The 17227-nt window shown below is 45.2% G+C and overlaps 1 protein-coding gene across 6 annotated transcripts in view; it reads right to left on the bottom strand.

Moving 5' to 3' along the window:
* tet3 (tet methylcytosine dioxygenase 3) overlaps positions 1 to 17224 on the bottom strand; it is a 30118-nt gene extending 12894 nt beyond the window's left edge. Inside the window, exons 1-4 of one of the 6 annotated variants that reach the window (XM_053420552.1) lie at positions 16558 to 17224; positions 16016 to 16134; positions 15804 to 15863; positions 1202 to 4157 (exon numbers count right to left, since the gene is read on the bottom strand). In XM_053420552.1, the coding sequence (XP_053276527.1) occupies positions 1202 to 4157; positions 15804 to 15863; positions 16016 to 16021 (3022 nt within the window). In that variant the 5' untranslated portion in view covers positions 16022 to 16134; positions 16558 to 17224. Of the gene's footprint in view, positions 1 to 1201; positions 4158 to 7408; positions 8574 to 9042; positions 10048 to 10644; positions 11778 to 15803; positions 15864 to 16015; positions 16135 to 16557 lie in introns of those variants that run through there. The other 5 variants (XM_053420557.1, XM_053420555.1, XM_053420556.1 and 2 more) reach the window with 5 other exon arrangements.
* Positions 17225 to 17227: the final 3 nt, after the last annotated feature.

Below are 17227 nucleotides of genomic sequence, written 5' to 3' on the forward strand. Positions count from 1 at the left end.
AGTTTTGAGGTAGTCATGACTGACTCAGTGTATGTGAGTGTTAATGGGACTGAGGGTGTGTCTGAGTGCCAGTGTGTGCTCTTGTGTTTGTGTTGTGTGTGTGTGTGTGTGTGTGTGTGTGTGTGTGTGTGTGTGTGTAAGTGTGTAAGTGTGTCTGACCACCGTCCTACACACGCCTGTATTTTTTAAACCAGGCCATGTGACTTTAGTGCTGCTCTGTGTGTGTAACACAGAGCAGAAGTTTATGACCTACATTAACTTTAAGGAGATAATCATTTAGACTTTATTGGACTTTGCATTGCCTATAGTATCTCTATCATAACAGCTTTGTGTTTTAAACCAGAACTGTTTAACAAATAATGTCCTCCTCTTACTTCCGTAAATGACATCTCTCTAAGTGTAAATGTTTACAACACTCAGCCGACTGTCTGAAATATGGACATACATTAAACACATGTGTTGTGTATGTCTGTCTCAAAGACAACTTGAGGTCAGGGTGTGGCTCAGGGAAGGAAGTGGAGGAGTGATACAACATTTTTGTGAGGAAATTGTGTCGGTTTGTGTACATCATGGTTGTATATTGTATCTTTTTGTGTTGGAGGCAGTCAAATGTGATGTTGTGCTACCATGAGTAGACATGGTAATGTGGGAACACCCTAACTGTTGTAAATAAATAACCTGAGCAGGTTTCTGCCCAAACTACAGGGCTGAAATCCACTTCTGTGTGCTTTAGGTCTAGAACGACTGCTATTGTTTTCTTCTGCTGCCTTTATTGTCTCACAGTATGTTGCAGCCGGACAATCCACCAACACACATTCTTAGACACACTCAACAAGCATCTATAGAGAAGCTGGAGGGGGAGGTGTGACAAACAAAAACTAATAGCTGACCGGTGTGGATTAAGTAGTAAAGCATTGGCTGTGATTGTATTATTAATGTTTAGCTCAATAGCTAAATATTCAACTTGCAAGTTTAGAATGTTTTCCCACAAATGTATTCCTGCATGCAAACTTGCAACCTTTATTATCCGACACTGGTCAGATCAACATTCTTGAATGTCCCTCTACTCAGAGATGAATGGGTGATGTTTGTGTGAACATTAATGAATGTGGATCTCAAAAAGGGGCTAATGCATTTTGTAAACTGACAGCAACCTAATTCTCACACACAAGCACTGACAGGCACTAACACACTGACTTACCCACACAGGTACAGGTGGGAAACTCTGACTGTAAATCCTTTGAGGGAGTATCCAGCAAGCTCTTGGTGGGGCTCTCCAGGTAACGCAGAGGAGACTCGAGGAAGCCTCTGAGAGATGGAGAAGAAGGCAGACTGTCCTTTGTCGGAGTGTCCTCTTCAGAATAGCATGTGGTGGACAGTACTGTTATATCACCCGAGGTTTCAATCTTCATGCGTTTCGGCAGTGGGGAAGAAGGAATGCTGAAATTATCCTCTATCACACTGGGTTGCTGCTGCTTGTCGAACATTGCCTCATGATGCAGAGAGACATGGAGGGGGCCCTCATGCTTCTCCTTCACAGGGGTCTCTGTGGAAGCCTGGGTCATGGCTGATTCACTTTGGGTCCCTGACTCATCCTTGTGAGCATCCATCTCCTGATCAGTTAGATGAGGTTTAGAGCTAGCTTGAGTAGTGAGAACTGAGGGAGCTGACTGGGACGTGGATGATGATGTGGTACTGAGGTCCCGAGGACTGGTCTGGGACTGATTCCCCAGCTGTGGTGCTATAGCAATTTCCTCCATTGGCTGACCAGCAGAAGCATCTGGGGCGTCCCCAAATTCAGCCTCAAACTGGCGAATCAGATCTTCGTACTTAGGGTCTATGTTGATCAGACTCGGTAATTGTGAGGTGCTGGATGGAGACATGGAGGTCAGAGGTGTGGTGGTGCTGGTGTTACTGGTGGCCAGGGTGCCTATTCCTTCTGACTTTGCGTGGGCTGCAGGAGCCATAGGTTGGGCCACAGGGCCCATATGGGCTGGAGTGTTTTCTGACAAAGCAGAAACAGTGAAAAAGGGAGTCATTGAGGAGTTGGACATGGATACCTGAGATTGGGCTGGGGCAGGGAGGCCTGCAGCAGAAGCCTGAGTGGAGTTACTATGGAGGTGCAGAGGAGGGAAACAACCTGCTTGCAGGCTGGTCAGGGCCGGGGCTCTGTCCATCATGAGGACTGATGTTTTTTTTACACTGATCTGAATCTGAGGCAGGAACGTTGGCATGGAAGCTTTCTGCTTGGTCTTCTTGATGATTATCTGTTTGGGTTTGGGCAAGGGAGAGCTCGCAAGCATCCCACTTATACCTTTTAATACAGGAGACCCCTGGACACTCTTTTTCTTCCTGGGTTCTTTAGGTTCCTGCTTGATGGCCAGATGTGGCAAACCTTCTGCCTCCATCTGTGGCCACCATTTTTTCAAACTTTGGCAAGCCAAAGCTGAAGATGGGCCTGGTGCTCCAAACACAGGGGAGTGGTTAGAGAAGAGGTTCCTCTTGTAGTGAAGGTGCTGTTGTAGAGCTGCCTGAGTGGAGTGGCTGATAACTGCTTGGCCCGGTGACAAGTGAGTGCCAGGGTAGTGCTGACCCTGCTGCTGACCATTAGCCATGCCATAATGTCCCATGGAGGCAGGATGATGATAGTGCTCACCAGAGTCTTGCTCTTGCTTTAACCTGGACAGTGCTGGGTTATCCTGGGCCTGGATACCTCCATTCTGGTTCAAGCTGAGCTGCTGTGTGACTGGAAGCTTGAAAGGAGCATTGCTGAACGTACCACTGGTGTCCCCAAGCAGCTGTTTGAGCTCTGACATAGGGTCTGAGCTACTGTGAGGTGCAGCAGCAAAGTGAGACTTGGGCTCAGACTTAATACATGTCCATGCATTCCTCTGTTCAGAGCCTCTGCCTGGGCCCTTCTGCCATTGTTGGGGACTATGGCTGAAGCCTGGAGGTTTTCCCTGACCTGGGAAGGGAGAGGTAGAGGAGGGGAGAGGGGAAGCATGAGGTGGCTGGCCCTGTGACTGGGGCCTGTGGTGCTCAAAGGACACTGGAGCCTGCTGGCTGGTGTGTATTCCTGGGGGGACGGACTGGCAGCGTGAGGATGATGAGTGGGTGCCAGGAGAGTGTAGAATCAAGCTAGAACCATTGGGTGGCTGGGATGGGAGATTCTGGGTATGTTGGTGGTGATGAAGGTTACTGTTGTAAGGGGTTTGACCAGGAATGCCAACAGCTTGTGGATTGGTACCAGATAACTGGGTCAGGGCTTCAATGGCAATAGCTGTCTGAAGATTGATGTTCTTTGCCTTGGCTAGGGAGAGCACCTGGGGGGAGCAAGGAATTGGGGGTTTGGAGCAGGGCACTTGGTCTGGGTATGGGCCTTGAGATCCCTGTAGCTGCTGAGAGTATGAAGTAGAAAGATGGTGGCCACCATTCACCTGGGTGTAGGGCTGATGTTGATGCTGCAAACGGGGCTGTTGTAGATGAGGGTCTAAGTGTAGGGGAGCATCAGTGGTCTTGGGGGCACCTTGGTCCTCGCTGGTTGCCAACTTAATCTTCTTATCCAGCCACTCAAGGTAGTCTGGACAGTCAGGCCCATCGCAGTTGCAGTTAGCGGGCTTGTGTCCGTGTTTGGCTTGGCTCAGTGCTGTCTGTAGGGTGTTCAGGTCTTCTGGAGTTTGACGCCTTCCCTCAGGAACACCTGCAGAGATTCTGGCCTGAGCCCCTTCAGCACCCATCTCCTGAGTGAACCTTTCATATAACTGGGCTGTGTTAGGCTGCCCAGGAAGGCAGGATGAGGAAGAAGAGGGAGGCAAGGCGCCAGCAATAGCGGAAAAAGCCACCAGATTGTGGGCATCCTCCATGTTTGCATGGTGCACAGGCTCACCAGGGGTTGAACCACTGCTGCTGTTCCAGCATGGCTGCTTTTGTTGGGTATCACTAACTTTCCCTTTGCCTGCCACCCAGCACTTTCTCTGAGGCATGCTTTCTGCCCTCTGCTGCTCTGTTTCCATAGATTCTTCATCATCAGTACAGTAGCGATTCACTCCATTGGCCAGTTCCAGGTTCAGCGCGCCTTCCTGGAGGCGGTCATGTGACCCAATTTCCATTTGGCCTCCACTTCTGGGGCCATCCACTGAAGTGACTTCACGAACAGTCTGAAAGACAGATATGAAACAAAGTTAGTCAGGTTATAAGAATCCAATAAATTCAGGAATGATATGCAAAAAACATACATTAGACATAATCACCCACTGTCACCACGTGTAAATAATAATAACTGTGTATATTTTCACTTTTCACAGCTCTCCCCTCTGACATATACATAACATACAGTCCTCCAGGGTCACGTCAGTAGGGCCCAGGAAATGTGAATTAACTATGGTTTCAGTGAATTGATTTCACAACAAACTTGTTTTGTCACAGCTCGTCACAGGTCATGTGACACATTTTCACTGCTGTATATGAAGACACACAACTATCAGTTGGACTATGCAAAGCACACAGATGGTGTTGAGAGACTGTGTGTGGTACAGTTGGTGGAGTGGTGAGGGAAACAGAACGCAATAAACAAACAGGCCAAAGTTGAATCACAGGAAAAAATATTTTTCAGCTCTCAGGACTGGACTAAGTAATATTTGTGTGGAAGTGCAGAAACTACTTGAAATACATTGTTATGCTGTCATATCTTGAAGTAATGCACACATTACACAAACAATTGTGACTGCACATCCTGAAATCCCCTAGAAATACACCAGTTTCAATATGAGTGGAGAGATGTTGTTGAAGAACAAAAAATTAAAGGACAAACAGTAATTTATGGATTTATAAGGGGGGTTATTGAGGATTTTTTGTGTTATTTAGATTCTTAGTATAAAAATGCAATGAAACACCAATTAAGAAGAACTGTGGATTATCATAATCTACAAAAAAATACACAATTAGTTCCTGGGTAACAAAAGCACTATGTCAGAAACCATTTAAACATGTTAAAGATCTTCTTTAAAATAGAGAAATATACTGTATCGGACTACAACACCTATGCTCATACAAAATTACTTTCATCTGCCAGAACAAGGTATTACTTAAGTTGTGGTCTTTGCGGAAAGCACTGTTATCGCTGTATTAATTATTAAAGAGAACTACTTTTGGAATATGCTTTCCAATAATTTTAAATGGGCTTGTTGAATTTTTGTGTTGAGTGTTCAAAATGATTATGGCGGCAAACTTCAGCTAAACTAAGGGTCTGAGAACTTGCAGTGTATCGCTCATTCACTGGAGTATAAAACCAAAAGATAACTATCTAGAAAAAAACTTAAATGGCAAACCTAAAATGGTCAGTGTGTAATGCTTAAATAATCTGAAACCCAACAGACAGCACCTTATCTAACACAACAGCCTAGAGCAGGGCTGGTTGTCATGAGATGTATCAGTGAGAACTGCCTTTGTCAAACGAGGGACAGAACATCTTGTTTGAAGATGACCTGGTGTCTGAACATAACAGTTACTTGGTCATCCTGTACTGTCATGTATTCATAGTTTCCACATCTGTTGCAACACACAATCACATCACATGACCATTACATTTTTAAAGACTTTATTCTGCTATGCTGGAGGCACCAGTACAATGAGTATTACCATAATAATGTATCATTATATAAATAGTATATATAATATGTAATCTGAGTGGTCTGTTAAAGCCAACTATGTTTCTCCAGTTCACATTGTCAGATATTACGTGTGACAATATTTGGCCCAGGGGAGCTCTTCATAGATCACAGTTAAATTAATGTAGAGAAGAACAAAAAACAAACATAATCCAAGGGCAGGCAGATAAATCATTGACAGAGTTCATGTTATGTCTTATTGGTCTTGTGAAATGACAACAATGGCGGACTCAATATAAAAACATATTTTTGTGTTTAAATGAAGCGGATGTGCTATGAATAACATTTATAATGTCAAACCATTCACCTTATGTGTTTACTATAAACACAAAAGTTAACCCTCAACAAGCGGCTACTGATTCACAAGGAAACATTTGGCTGTAAGCACATCCTTCCCTGCCAGGAGACATAACAAACACTGCACTATGATAATGTGAAGGGGATATAAATATTTTTTTAACCAAACACACAACTCAGCCACCTCATGTCCCACAGCCCAACCTAATGGGATCAAGTTCCTGATCCAGATTGATGTGAACCACAAAGTGTCTCCAGCTAGAAAAAAATAAAGGAAAGATGGCTTCTGATTGTAGCTCCCTCAGTGTATGACAGTAGAAGTGAGGCTGGCGTCAAGCTTCCCTGTCATTTTAATATTATTGAAATTAGCTTTTGAAGTGGCTAATTACTGGCCAGGCAGTATGCTCAGCTCTTTTGAGTCCACCTTCTGCGCCGGGTGTCTGATGGGGGGTCCCTGGGGGTGGCGGTGGTGTTGGTTAGAGGTTGTGTGCGGGGGGGGGGGACGACGACGACAACGACAGCCGGCATGCAATACGTGAGAGGCCCCATGTCTGCACTATCTGTGGCATCAGACGGGAAAGAGGAAGGGGGTGGGGGGTTGCTGTACGGCAGTTATGAGAACTGCAGTGTTGAAACAGAGTGACTGCAACACTGCACAGCCTAACATCCCACAATCACGCACCGTCAGTCACACACGCTGACACTCTCTTTTCCTCTTTTTCTCAGAGTTACACACACAAAACAACTACCACAGGCTACAGTCACATGGGTTCAGAGCACTTCCTGCTGAACATTTACAACAATTACATATTCTCAACTCTGCCAGTGCAGATAACAAATACTTCACCACAAACAACCTTGATTGACATTTTCTGAGTCTAGGATGTTAATAAGCAAAAACCCTAGCATTCACACCTGCAGCGATGTAAACCTCACCAGGACTGTACAGGTCACGTGCTTCGACAAATATTTACTCTATCCTTGTCTTCCCTTTAACTGTGTGACTCACACACCCATACACATATTTGAATAAGCTTGGCACACACCAATAACTGTGTCTAAAACTGTCAACACACCAAACAGGATCAGACCTCGCAAAACCTGGTCAACCAGGCACTAGTGTCTGGGAGCCCTTTAAACAAGAGCCGCCTTTACAGCTCTGTGTGACAATAAATCCTGTTCAACACTGACACAGCAAAAATGTCTGGAGGGAGGAGATAAAGTGTGTAAAGATACTACTGGTGGTAGTGAGGGGGTTAAAGTCAGCTTGTTAATAGACAGCTGAACCTAAATCCTAGATACACAACAGCCCCCTTCCTCCCTCTTGTCCTCCTCTTTCTCCCCCCACCCCTTCCCTCCGCTGCCGTGCTGAGCAGTAACATGAAGCAGAGGCTCTGACAATATGAAGCCGGCTGAGAGCCTGAGGACCAGCGACGCATACTTACGTGGTCCTTGACGTCCAGACGGAGTTGCCGGTCATAGAGCAGAAGGCAGAAGAGGACACAGAGAGGAGCATGAGACTTGCTTGCCGGCACAGCAGCCTATAGGCTGTACGGCTTTGTTGGCTTGTTCCTTTTTACTTCTTCCAGTCCGTGCAGCGCACAGACAGAGCTAGTGCCAAAAAACACATGCATGCATTCACACGCGCACACACAGTCGGCTGCATACACACAACACACCTCCCCCCAACACAGCACACACGTTTCTCATTCTCCTGCCTCTTCTTATGTCCAATGCTTTCTGTTCTCTCCTTTTTCCTTTCTCATTATCTCTGTCTGCTCCTCCCTTCCTTTTTTCAATATCCTCTTTCTTTCTCTCAGCTACACATGCAGTCGGCTTCTCTTCGCAGCCCCCACCTTCCCCTCTCTCTCTCCCTCCCTCCCTACATTCCCCTCCCTCTCGCGCAGCCTCTCCCTCCATCTCCTCTGCTCTCTCTCTTCAGTGTGTGCAGAGCGAGAGGCCATTATCTGAGCCACAGCGGGCACGTACGATGGAATGGAGGAGTGTGCAGTGAGCAGAAACAGAGAGCGCTGTGAGGGATAGTAGCTAGTAGCGGCAGTCTAGGAAACAGCACAGTGCAGCAGAGCTCTTACCAATGAGAAAACCTCTCCCTTTCTCTATCCACGCCTTTCAACACTGCTTGCTTTTCTACATTAGATGGCGTTACATATAAGGCTGTGTAGTTTTCTGTTCATTCACAAAACCAAGTATTGGCAATTTCAACTATGACAGAGCTTCCCTGCGAACCAGCGGCTGCCAACGAATAGACAATCTCAACTCACAATGGTATCAACAGAAAAAAGAGAAAAAACGTTGTTTATTCATTCCTTCTGCAAACGACAATCTGCTTTTTCTTACAGAGATTTTCTTCCACCTTTGAGCGTCGAGCCCTGGGCCAACGGAGAAGCCATCGATATTGGTTCCACAATGTCCATTTTCTTCCTCATCTACATTTACGTCGGTGGCCCATTCATCACGTGAAACGAGAAGCTTCTATCTTACACCTGGGGCTGATAATACATCCTTCAGAAAGGCTGCATGCACAAGAAAGTGGAAGGTTTCGTAGATGGAGAGGAAGCTGGCTCGCTGGCACTCTAGCTGGTCCTTCCTCTAAGATTCAAAGGATACAGACAGGTGGAATGTTTTTGACTGAGGGAAGCGAAGGGTCACTTGATATATAAATTCATTCATCCAGACTCGATATCATCAACCCCTTCACGTAAAGAAAGATGGAAATGGAACAGTGATGGAAGTATGATTACAACATAAGTAAAAGAGCGAGAAAACTACGACACTTCAATGACACTTCACCCAGCCAGAAGAGCAGGATGAAGAGAGCGGAAAAAGACACTAAGGAAGACAGAGTCATTCAGTTACTCATGTGACTGATTCTGTAATGGAAGGTGAGATGATGAAGAAGAGGAAGAGGATGCAAACATAAAGAAAACTGGCAAGTTGTAGCCGAAAGCAGACAGCAACCGCATGTAATCAACCCTAAACAGTTCACGAGGGATGCAAGACTTCTGTCCTCTCCTGTTCACCAGCCTATGATCATGTCCTCGTCATGTTCTCTCCTCACCATCGTTCTGTCTTCGCGTCACAGCCACTACCATCAGCAACGACGTTGTGATCACTGGATGTTTTCTCTCTCCTGCTTGCAGGCTGACCGGCCTTGCGGTGTCTCCTCTCTTCTCTCCAACATTGCTTCGGAGTTTCAGACCAGATTTAACCAGGAGGATGAGAGGGGAAAACATGGCTGTAGCTTCCATGCAGATCGCCGTCAGCTCCGTCGTAATATTTTTCTGTTATGTTACTGAGCGTGTGCCAGCAACACTGCGATAACTTCAGTAACCTTTCCCTGCTTCTCATAGCTGGGCCTCCCCCGTTTCTCCTAGTCTCTCTTGGAGCTTTCTGCCTTTGCCTCCCTCTCTCTGAGCCTCTTCTCCTTCTAGCATAGCTTATTGCATTGCTGTTCCAACGCTTTCTGACGCACCCGATCACTGGCCCCGTAAAAATTACACTGCCTTTCTTTCTGTTGCCACACATATTCGTATGTACACACACAGATGAGCGTCAATCCCAAAGAGAAACACTGCGCAGCCTAAGCTGTCTAAGGGAAGGAGAGAAGAAGTAGAGCATTAGGTCACATGACCGGGGACTGCCAATGAGCGAGAGAGAGCAGTGAGCAAGAGAGGTAGGAAACACATGTGGATGGTGACGTAGCTGCATCGTCACCATCGTCAGCGTCTCCCACCACGATGCTTGCCTCTGCCACGGGTTGGGCGTATGTATCATCTGACACATGCCCAGTCACTACTATCACCAACACCACAGACCAACGGACGCAAAACATGCTCTTTCACTCACTCGGCTGACTCGTGCTCGCACTGTCCCCCGGCTGAACAGTGACGCAGCATTTCTCGCTCAAGATTCGACTTAACCCCTGAATCACAAGCTCTCCACGCACAGTTGATCGTTTCACAAACCAACTGAGCACAACAAAACTTTCAGAGTTTTTAAATGAGCATCAAGAATCAGAACAGAAACACAAGTTGAACTTGTGACGGAAATGATGGAGGAAAACCATAACACAACATAATACATACACTCACTCACTCCCATAGTGAAAACATAATCTCGGAGTGGCTTAGTCATTGTCAAAGCTTAGTAAACAACCGAGGTGACAATAAGACCATAACATTACCATAGAAGAGGGAACCTCGTGTGTAGAAAATTCAGCTGTTTCCCACACACGAGGAAGATGCTAAACAACAAACTATGACACAATTTACTGACTATAGGTAAATTACAGTTAGACTTCTCTACTCTGGATTGAAACATGTACTTTTAAATAAAAAGAAATGTACTACTGAATTAAGACAGAGACATACATTAGGTGTTTTACTGTTTGAATAAAACTACACAGGAGTATCAGCACAATGTTGTCATGCAGGTTTAACCAAAAGAGTGAACCTCCTCAACACAATAGGTTACATCTCAACGAGATAACAAAACTTGACAGGTTACAATACAACCAGGAAGCATACGGTCTGTAGCCATAGTTACCTTTTAATTTAACTGTTTCCTCACATGACACTGAGCAAGACATTATAATTAACATCAACAATCCAAGTATCTAAACCTTTGAGTGAAAGGAAAAGAAAAGAAATATGATACTTACAGTAAACCTGCTGTAGCCGGGCATTGTGTGTGTGTGAGAAAGACAACGAGAGAGGATGGGACAACAGAGAGACTCCAGTTCTCACATTGATCACTTCATCTCACAAAGTCTTCAACGTATCATTCAAATGACTTGTTTCACGCCCTCGTCTCTCTTTCTCTCTCCATTTCTCCCTCTCTTTCCATCTCTCTCACTTCTGTCTCTTGCACACTGTTTCTCAGCAGCGTGGAGGAAAGATCTTTGCTTGTAGGAGGGATGACTGACAACAAAAGTCCGACCCTCAGCGATGTGTGTTGGGTTGACTTGCATATGACTAAGCCTGACTCATCTTTCTCATTTCTTCTCAACAGAGTCCTGACATACAACCCTCACAAACTGAAACAAGCTTTTAAAATATGTTATCATCACCATCGGTAGTAGGAGGTATGTGTGTGTGTGCTAAGAGCAAATTGTGTGGTTTCAAGGGCTAAATTGGTGAACTGATGTGAGTTTTCATTCTCTTTGCGCCTCCATCATCTTTAATCTGTGAGAAGATCTGGGCCATTTAGGGTAAAAACACTTTCTCTAGCAGTCATTTAATGACTCACATGAGCATCATGGTCATGACATGAGGGTCCTTTCCCCCCCTCCCTCCTCTTCCTGTCAGCTGACTCCAACTCTCTCCACCACTGCTCCTATACCACCCCCCATTTGCCCTGGAGTCTAATGGCATCAAGGTCATCTGATTTGACACACTCTGTCACTCTCTCTCCTTCCCCCTCTCCCTCTCTGTTTTCCTTTATCTCTTTACCTTTCACTTTCTTTCTTTTTCACTGCACACACACGCCTGTTTCTCATCATCTGCACACAGAGGTTGAGACACCAAAGGGTCCTGCAAATGCAGGGGCACATTTCTATGGGGTTTTTTTTCTTCACACACACACACTGGAGCTCATACAGTATTGGATTGTTAACTGAGGATCACTGGGTTTATTGGTGGGCGGGACAAAAGGCAGCAGGGCTACAGTGAGCGAATTTGATTTAACAGAGTAGAAGCAACACAAAGTGTCTGAGTCAATCTGTTTCTCTATAGGAGTAACAAACTGTAAACATGTTGTTCATATTCAAGAATCCCCATTATGTCTTCCTTCCATCTGTCTGCTGACTTCCCAGGCAGGTTGGTGTTAGGTTCAGGGTGTGTTTGGGTGCGGATCGTAGTAACGAGTGTAGTGTATCCAGTCTTAGTCATACCTCCTGACATTTGGCACGTGCAAGTCAGCACGAACAGACCCAGCTGGGGGGGGGGCTACCCCCCCTAAACTCCTCACAAAGAGAAAGGGAGGAGTGGTTTGGTGGACAAAATATTGAAAGGCAGTGATGGGCGGGGGGAGCTGTTGGGCTGGGTGGAGCCGCTAAAAAAAAACAAGGAGAAGGAAGAGGAGGGGAGGGGGCGCTGTTTCTAAGAGGCAGCTCTTTGTGCTTGAGGATAGGGAGATGAAAAGAAAGAAAAATGTAATCAATAAACATGTTTTGGAAATTTTGGCTTTGAAACAAAGAGAGTGGACAACAGACAGAAGGGACATGGATATGGAAATATGGGAATTAAAAGCATAAAAAAAGAACCTGAATCTGCTCAGGTAATGTGTGTAAAGCCATGGAAAAGAGCTAAGCAGTCACATCTAGATGCTCAGTGATGTTATCATAAACAGTTATAGATGAATCATATTCAGCCTGAGAGAATATGTGGCTATTTGTTTGTAAAATTATCTGAGAGTACAATCATAAATTAGCTCAGAGGGAGAAAGAGAGAAAACCTTTCTCAGTCCTGTACAGTGGCTGGTTGCCAGCCTTGTCTCTCTCAGGACTTGGGCTAAGATTAGCTTCCCATATGTTCAAGTCAGGCGTAGCCGGGCTTAAAGGGACAGCACTCAAAACAGAAGAACTTTCCCTATGAAGCCATTTTAGTGCGTAATATAAACTAAACTACCTGCATCTACAACCTGTCAAAAAGTATCATTTCATTATTCAAATAGAATAGACTGCTAGGATGAAGAGAATGAAGAGGATAATTTGTCCTGAAGTGAACATGTTTTACATGCAATTAATTTATACTAGTTGGATGTCTTATCTTGTCATAAGTTCAATTCTCCACCTTTTTAGCAGATATCAGCCACCAGTGAATTTACATATACTTTAGAAATCCATATTTTCAAGCGCGTGTCCCAATAGCGTGTGATGAAAACTCAAACAGCTGTGGCGCTGTATTACGTAAAACCTGGCAGCATCTGGCAGCAGAGGGATTCGGGGCTGAATAAACCGCGTGCCCAGTGGGAGCAGCAGAGGAGCTGCCAGAGAGGTGAGAGTTAAAGAGCTCCAGCAACAGCTAAGAGCTCCTCCCCCTTCTCTTTCCATTCATTTTTTATTAACTGCGGCACCAGGCGGTTGAAAACGTCCCTGCGACATCAGACACACACACCACCAACCTTTACTCATATTGCCATGCAGGCTATCAATCCACGCCAGGAATCGGTATCGGCTGCAGTCACGTTCAGTAGTACATGCAGAACTATACGCAGTGGAGCAACAAAAACATTGCAGAGATGAACGTCTGATAAATGTCATTTATTGGAAATATAAGATGACATCACAGCTTCACAAGTCCAGAATGACTGGGTGTAAGTGAGGCAACTGTTGCTGACTACCCAAATTCTAATATCATGTAAAATCTGAATTTATGGATGTTGTTTTCAAATCCTTGCAGTGTCTTTGATAAAAAATATATCTTGTATAACCATTGAAGGAAGAGTGAGTGTAATTAACTTGCAGTAAACACCAGTCACTGCTGATGCAACAGTTGTTCAGAGCTGGGAGGCAGGTGACTCATCTGGGTTGGCATGCAAGATTGTAGCGGACAGTTAATGGTTAATTGTAGTTAAGTTACCTTTTTACAATGATTCATCTTAAACTGGATTCATATTAACAGTTTTATCAGCATGAATTATAAAGAAAGCCACAGTTATTTCACTAACAGACTTTCAATTAATGTTTTAGGACATTAATAAATCTTGGTTTTAAATATTTGACTGATTTGACAAATAGATGGATAAGTGATGTTTCATTGTGTATTTTGCACAGTACTGAACTCTGTTTAGTTCTGTGAAAGACCATTAAATATCTTTCATTACAAGCCAGTATCAATGAAAAACTCAGGAAAATGAGATCTGTGTGTCAATCATCATTTGAGTTGAAGTAGAGACCAAAGACGACCTAGACAACATGAGTCCTGAAGGATAAACAGATGCCAGTCTCATCCTGAGAAACAAAACCAAGTGTTCTCATAATCATTGACTACATGTTACAGACTCTCATGGGAATCAGAGCTGCAGTTCTTTACAGTCTGAGCGGAAACCTAACAGAGCAGTAAACACAACGAGAGCCAACACTGAATGGAAAAGGTGATGTCAAACCCTCCACTTCCTGAGTCTCTACTCTACACCAAAACCACTCATTACCAAACTATACACACACATACACATGTGCGTGTGGTGCCGGCTAGATGGTCATGTGACCAACCTTGGATACCGGACTTGAGCTAAAATTAAAGCAATGATTTCACTAGACATTCAGTGTTGCCACGGAAACTAGGTCAGTGTTAACCCTTTGTGAGCGAGGCTGGAGATTCCATGCGAGTATAAACATATGATTAGCCAACATTCCATCTGCTGTCATACACTCAGTGGTTTGAGTATTTCTACTCTAGTTTTGACTCTTTCCCACCAGTGAGCTGAGTGAAGTTCATCTCGTGTTTAAAGAGGAAATCCTGTATAAGGGCGTGGAAAACAAATCGGCGCAGTCTGTCTGTCTTGTAGCGTGTTGTGGTAACTTCACGACTCGATTCTGCTTCCTGAACTGCAAAGAAAGCAGCCAGACAGCATAATTCAATGTGCTGCTGGACCACGCTCAATGTTTTTATGTTTCTGGAAAAACCCTAATGATATATAATTGATCTATAACTGCTCATTTAAACAGTCAAAAACAGTGCTGGTGTAGACCAGGTTTGTCTTGATGATTGTCCAGGAAACAGATCCTCATGAGATAAAGACACACACAGAAACATCGACGCATCAGGAGCTCAGGAAACCATAAAGACTAAGAACACAAACTTGTTAAACACAATCAGCACTGTCCCGCAAAAACGGGGGGGATTAATTATTTTTAATGATAATTATTTGAGGCACAACTTATCACTTCCTCGTGTCTGACGGTCGCAACACTGAAAGGTTTCTTTCTTCTACGAGGGGACGGTGTTCTAACATCACAATTCATATACAACTCTTTCTATGACACCTCGCCGCACAAACTATCTTTCCACATAAACAGACAAGCGTGCCCCGACTCGGCAAGTAGAAGAACAGCAGCTCTCAGTGGCCACGCGCCACAGGTTACTACGCCGTGCAATCAAACACGTACGCATGCGTGACCCACTAACTTTTACTCCCTTTACCTCATTTGACTCCAGAACCTAGGAGAAGAAAGACGGCCCCCTTGTAGCGCGTAGGGTTCCTCCTCCTCCGCCTCCGCCTCCCTCTTCCTCTCCTTGGTCTCTTGCATCTACACATGCCTGCCTCTGGCACCAATCACTGGGCAGCGTGGGACACTTTAAACTGAGGACGCCGCCACTTCATCACTAAGGCGCTCAGCTCACCACCGCGGCTTGGAGATAGAGTCAAAGTCGCTAATTTAGTATAGTCAGTTCTCAAACAGAGTGACTGGGATTCAGACGATAAATGACTTACAGGGACTATTGCACCTTTATGCCAAACCGCGAGGATGTCAAAGATAATAAAATGAGCTTGTGTCTTCGCTGGAGAGAGTAGCGAATAGTCCGACTTCTTGAGTTGCTCAGACAACCACAAGGTTTTCTGTATAGCAGGTGTTAATGGTGAAACTCATTCTCACAAATACATACAAATACATACCTAAATACAATGGGCACATTTGTAAAAACGCTTGTCGCTGTGTTGACTAACCACCTTGTTTACACCTCCTTAGAGTCTCACTGCACTGATGAACCAACAGCTGAGAATCAAAGCAACATGGACATAGCTTACACACATATTCCAGAGATGATACACACAAACACAAACAAAACATTGCACAAATCAAATGCCCTCTCTTACCTCAGCTGCCAGCTTAAGGTTTCCCAAACTGCTTTGACTGATGTCTTCAAAATATTCCACCTTTACAGCCGTCCAACAGAGCAAGAGAGGGGGGAGTGAGAGGCAGACAGAGAGAGATGGGAGGGGAAGAGAATAACAATCAATAGAATAATGCGACAAGGGCCTGTTCAAAAAGACTCATCATTATAGACAGTTGAACCAGCAGCTACAACCTGCATGAGGCATTCTTTTTATCATTCCTGTCATCCTCAGTATACGTCAAAAAGCAGCCGTGCATACAAATCTCCTTTCTTTGATTTGTGCTCAGCCAGTGAGCCGGCACTTCCCTCTGCTGCTGGGACAGAGAATGAGAGACAGCAATGCCAGGATTCAATTTCAATTATAGAATTATGCAATGTCTGTATCCCAACCTGCAGCCTCCTGATGTAGGCATCAGACAAGCCCCGCTTTTTTTAAAGGGCAACTTGGCCAAACGTGCACAAGTGTCAGCGGTTAGTTCAGCTGAGAGTAAGATGTAATAGGTGGAGATGGTTCATCAAAGCAGAGCTGATAATTGGACAACAAAAGCATCCTCTTATTTGGCACAGCACGTCCCCCTTGTCTACATGGCCCTGGCTGTCTCAATGTTAAACGATGTGTTTTGTCTTGAGTCATTCCCCAGTCCCGCCAATCTCATCTCTCACCCCCTCCACCCGTCAGCCTCACACCCACCCACCTATCAATCCTAAAATAGTCTGGAGTAATGAATATTTACCCTCCAAGCCTCTGAGCTGCCTCGGTTTGTACTCCTCCGTCCGCTGGCCAAATCCCCATCAGAGGACTCCGACTCCCTCTCGTCTTCACCTCTTTCCCTCTATCCCTTTCTTCTCTCTCTCTTTCTCTCTCTCTCTCCCCCCACTCTTCTCTGTCTCTCTCTCGTCTGTGTTCCTGCAGCCCATTCAGGAAGCCATCTTGTGTTTTTAATCTGGTTTTACATGAGCGCTCGTACGCACGTTCTCTCTCTCTCTTTCTGTCCCTAGCTCTACCCCCCTCCCCTCTCTCTCTCTCTCTCTCTCTCTCTCTCCTACTAGTATGCCAATAGGTCTACCGAACACACACTTAAACACATCCACACACTTACACACAACAGAGAGATTTTTTTTCCCTTTGATCACTATCGCACCTTCCTCCCACGCGTTCAGTTTTTTTTCTCCCCTCTCCTGCATATATGATGTGAATGCCCCTCAGCAACCTCCTCCCCCCTTCGCTGTCTCTTCAAACATATACACAAATGCGCGCACACACAAAAAACACACGAACACAGAGGTCGTCGGAGAGACGTCACGCTACAGATAGCACACAAAGCCAGGCCGTCCACCAATCAGGGACCGGGCTTGGCTCTGCTGCTAGGGTGAAATTGAAGGAGAGCCAGGGAGGGCGGCGAC

Source organism: Pleuronectes platessa, chromosome 4 (genome assembly GCF_947347685.1).
Source record: "Pleuronectes platessa chromosome 4, fPlePla1.1, whole genome shotgun sequence".
Classification (NCBI taxonomy): Eukaryota; Metazoa; Chordata; class Actinopteri; order Pleuronectiformes; family Pleuronectidae; genus Pleuronectes; species Pleuronectes platessa.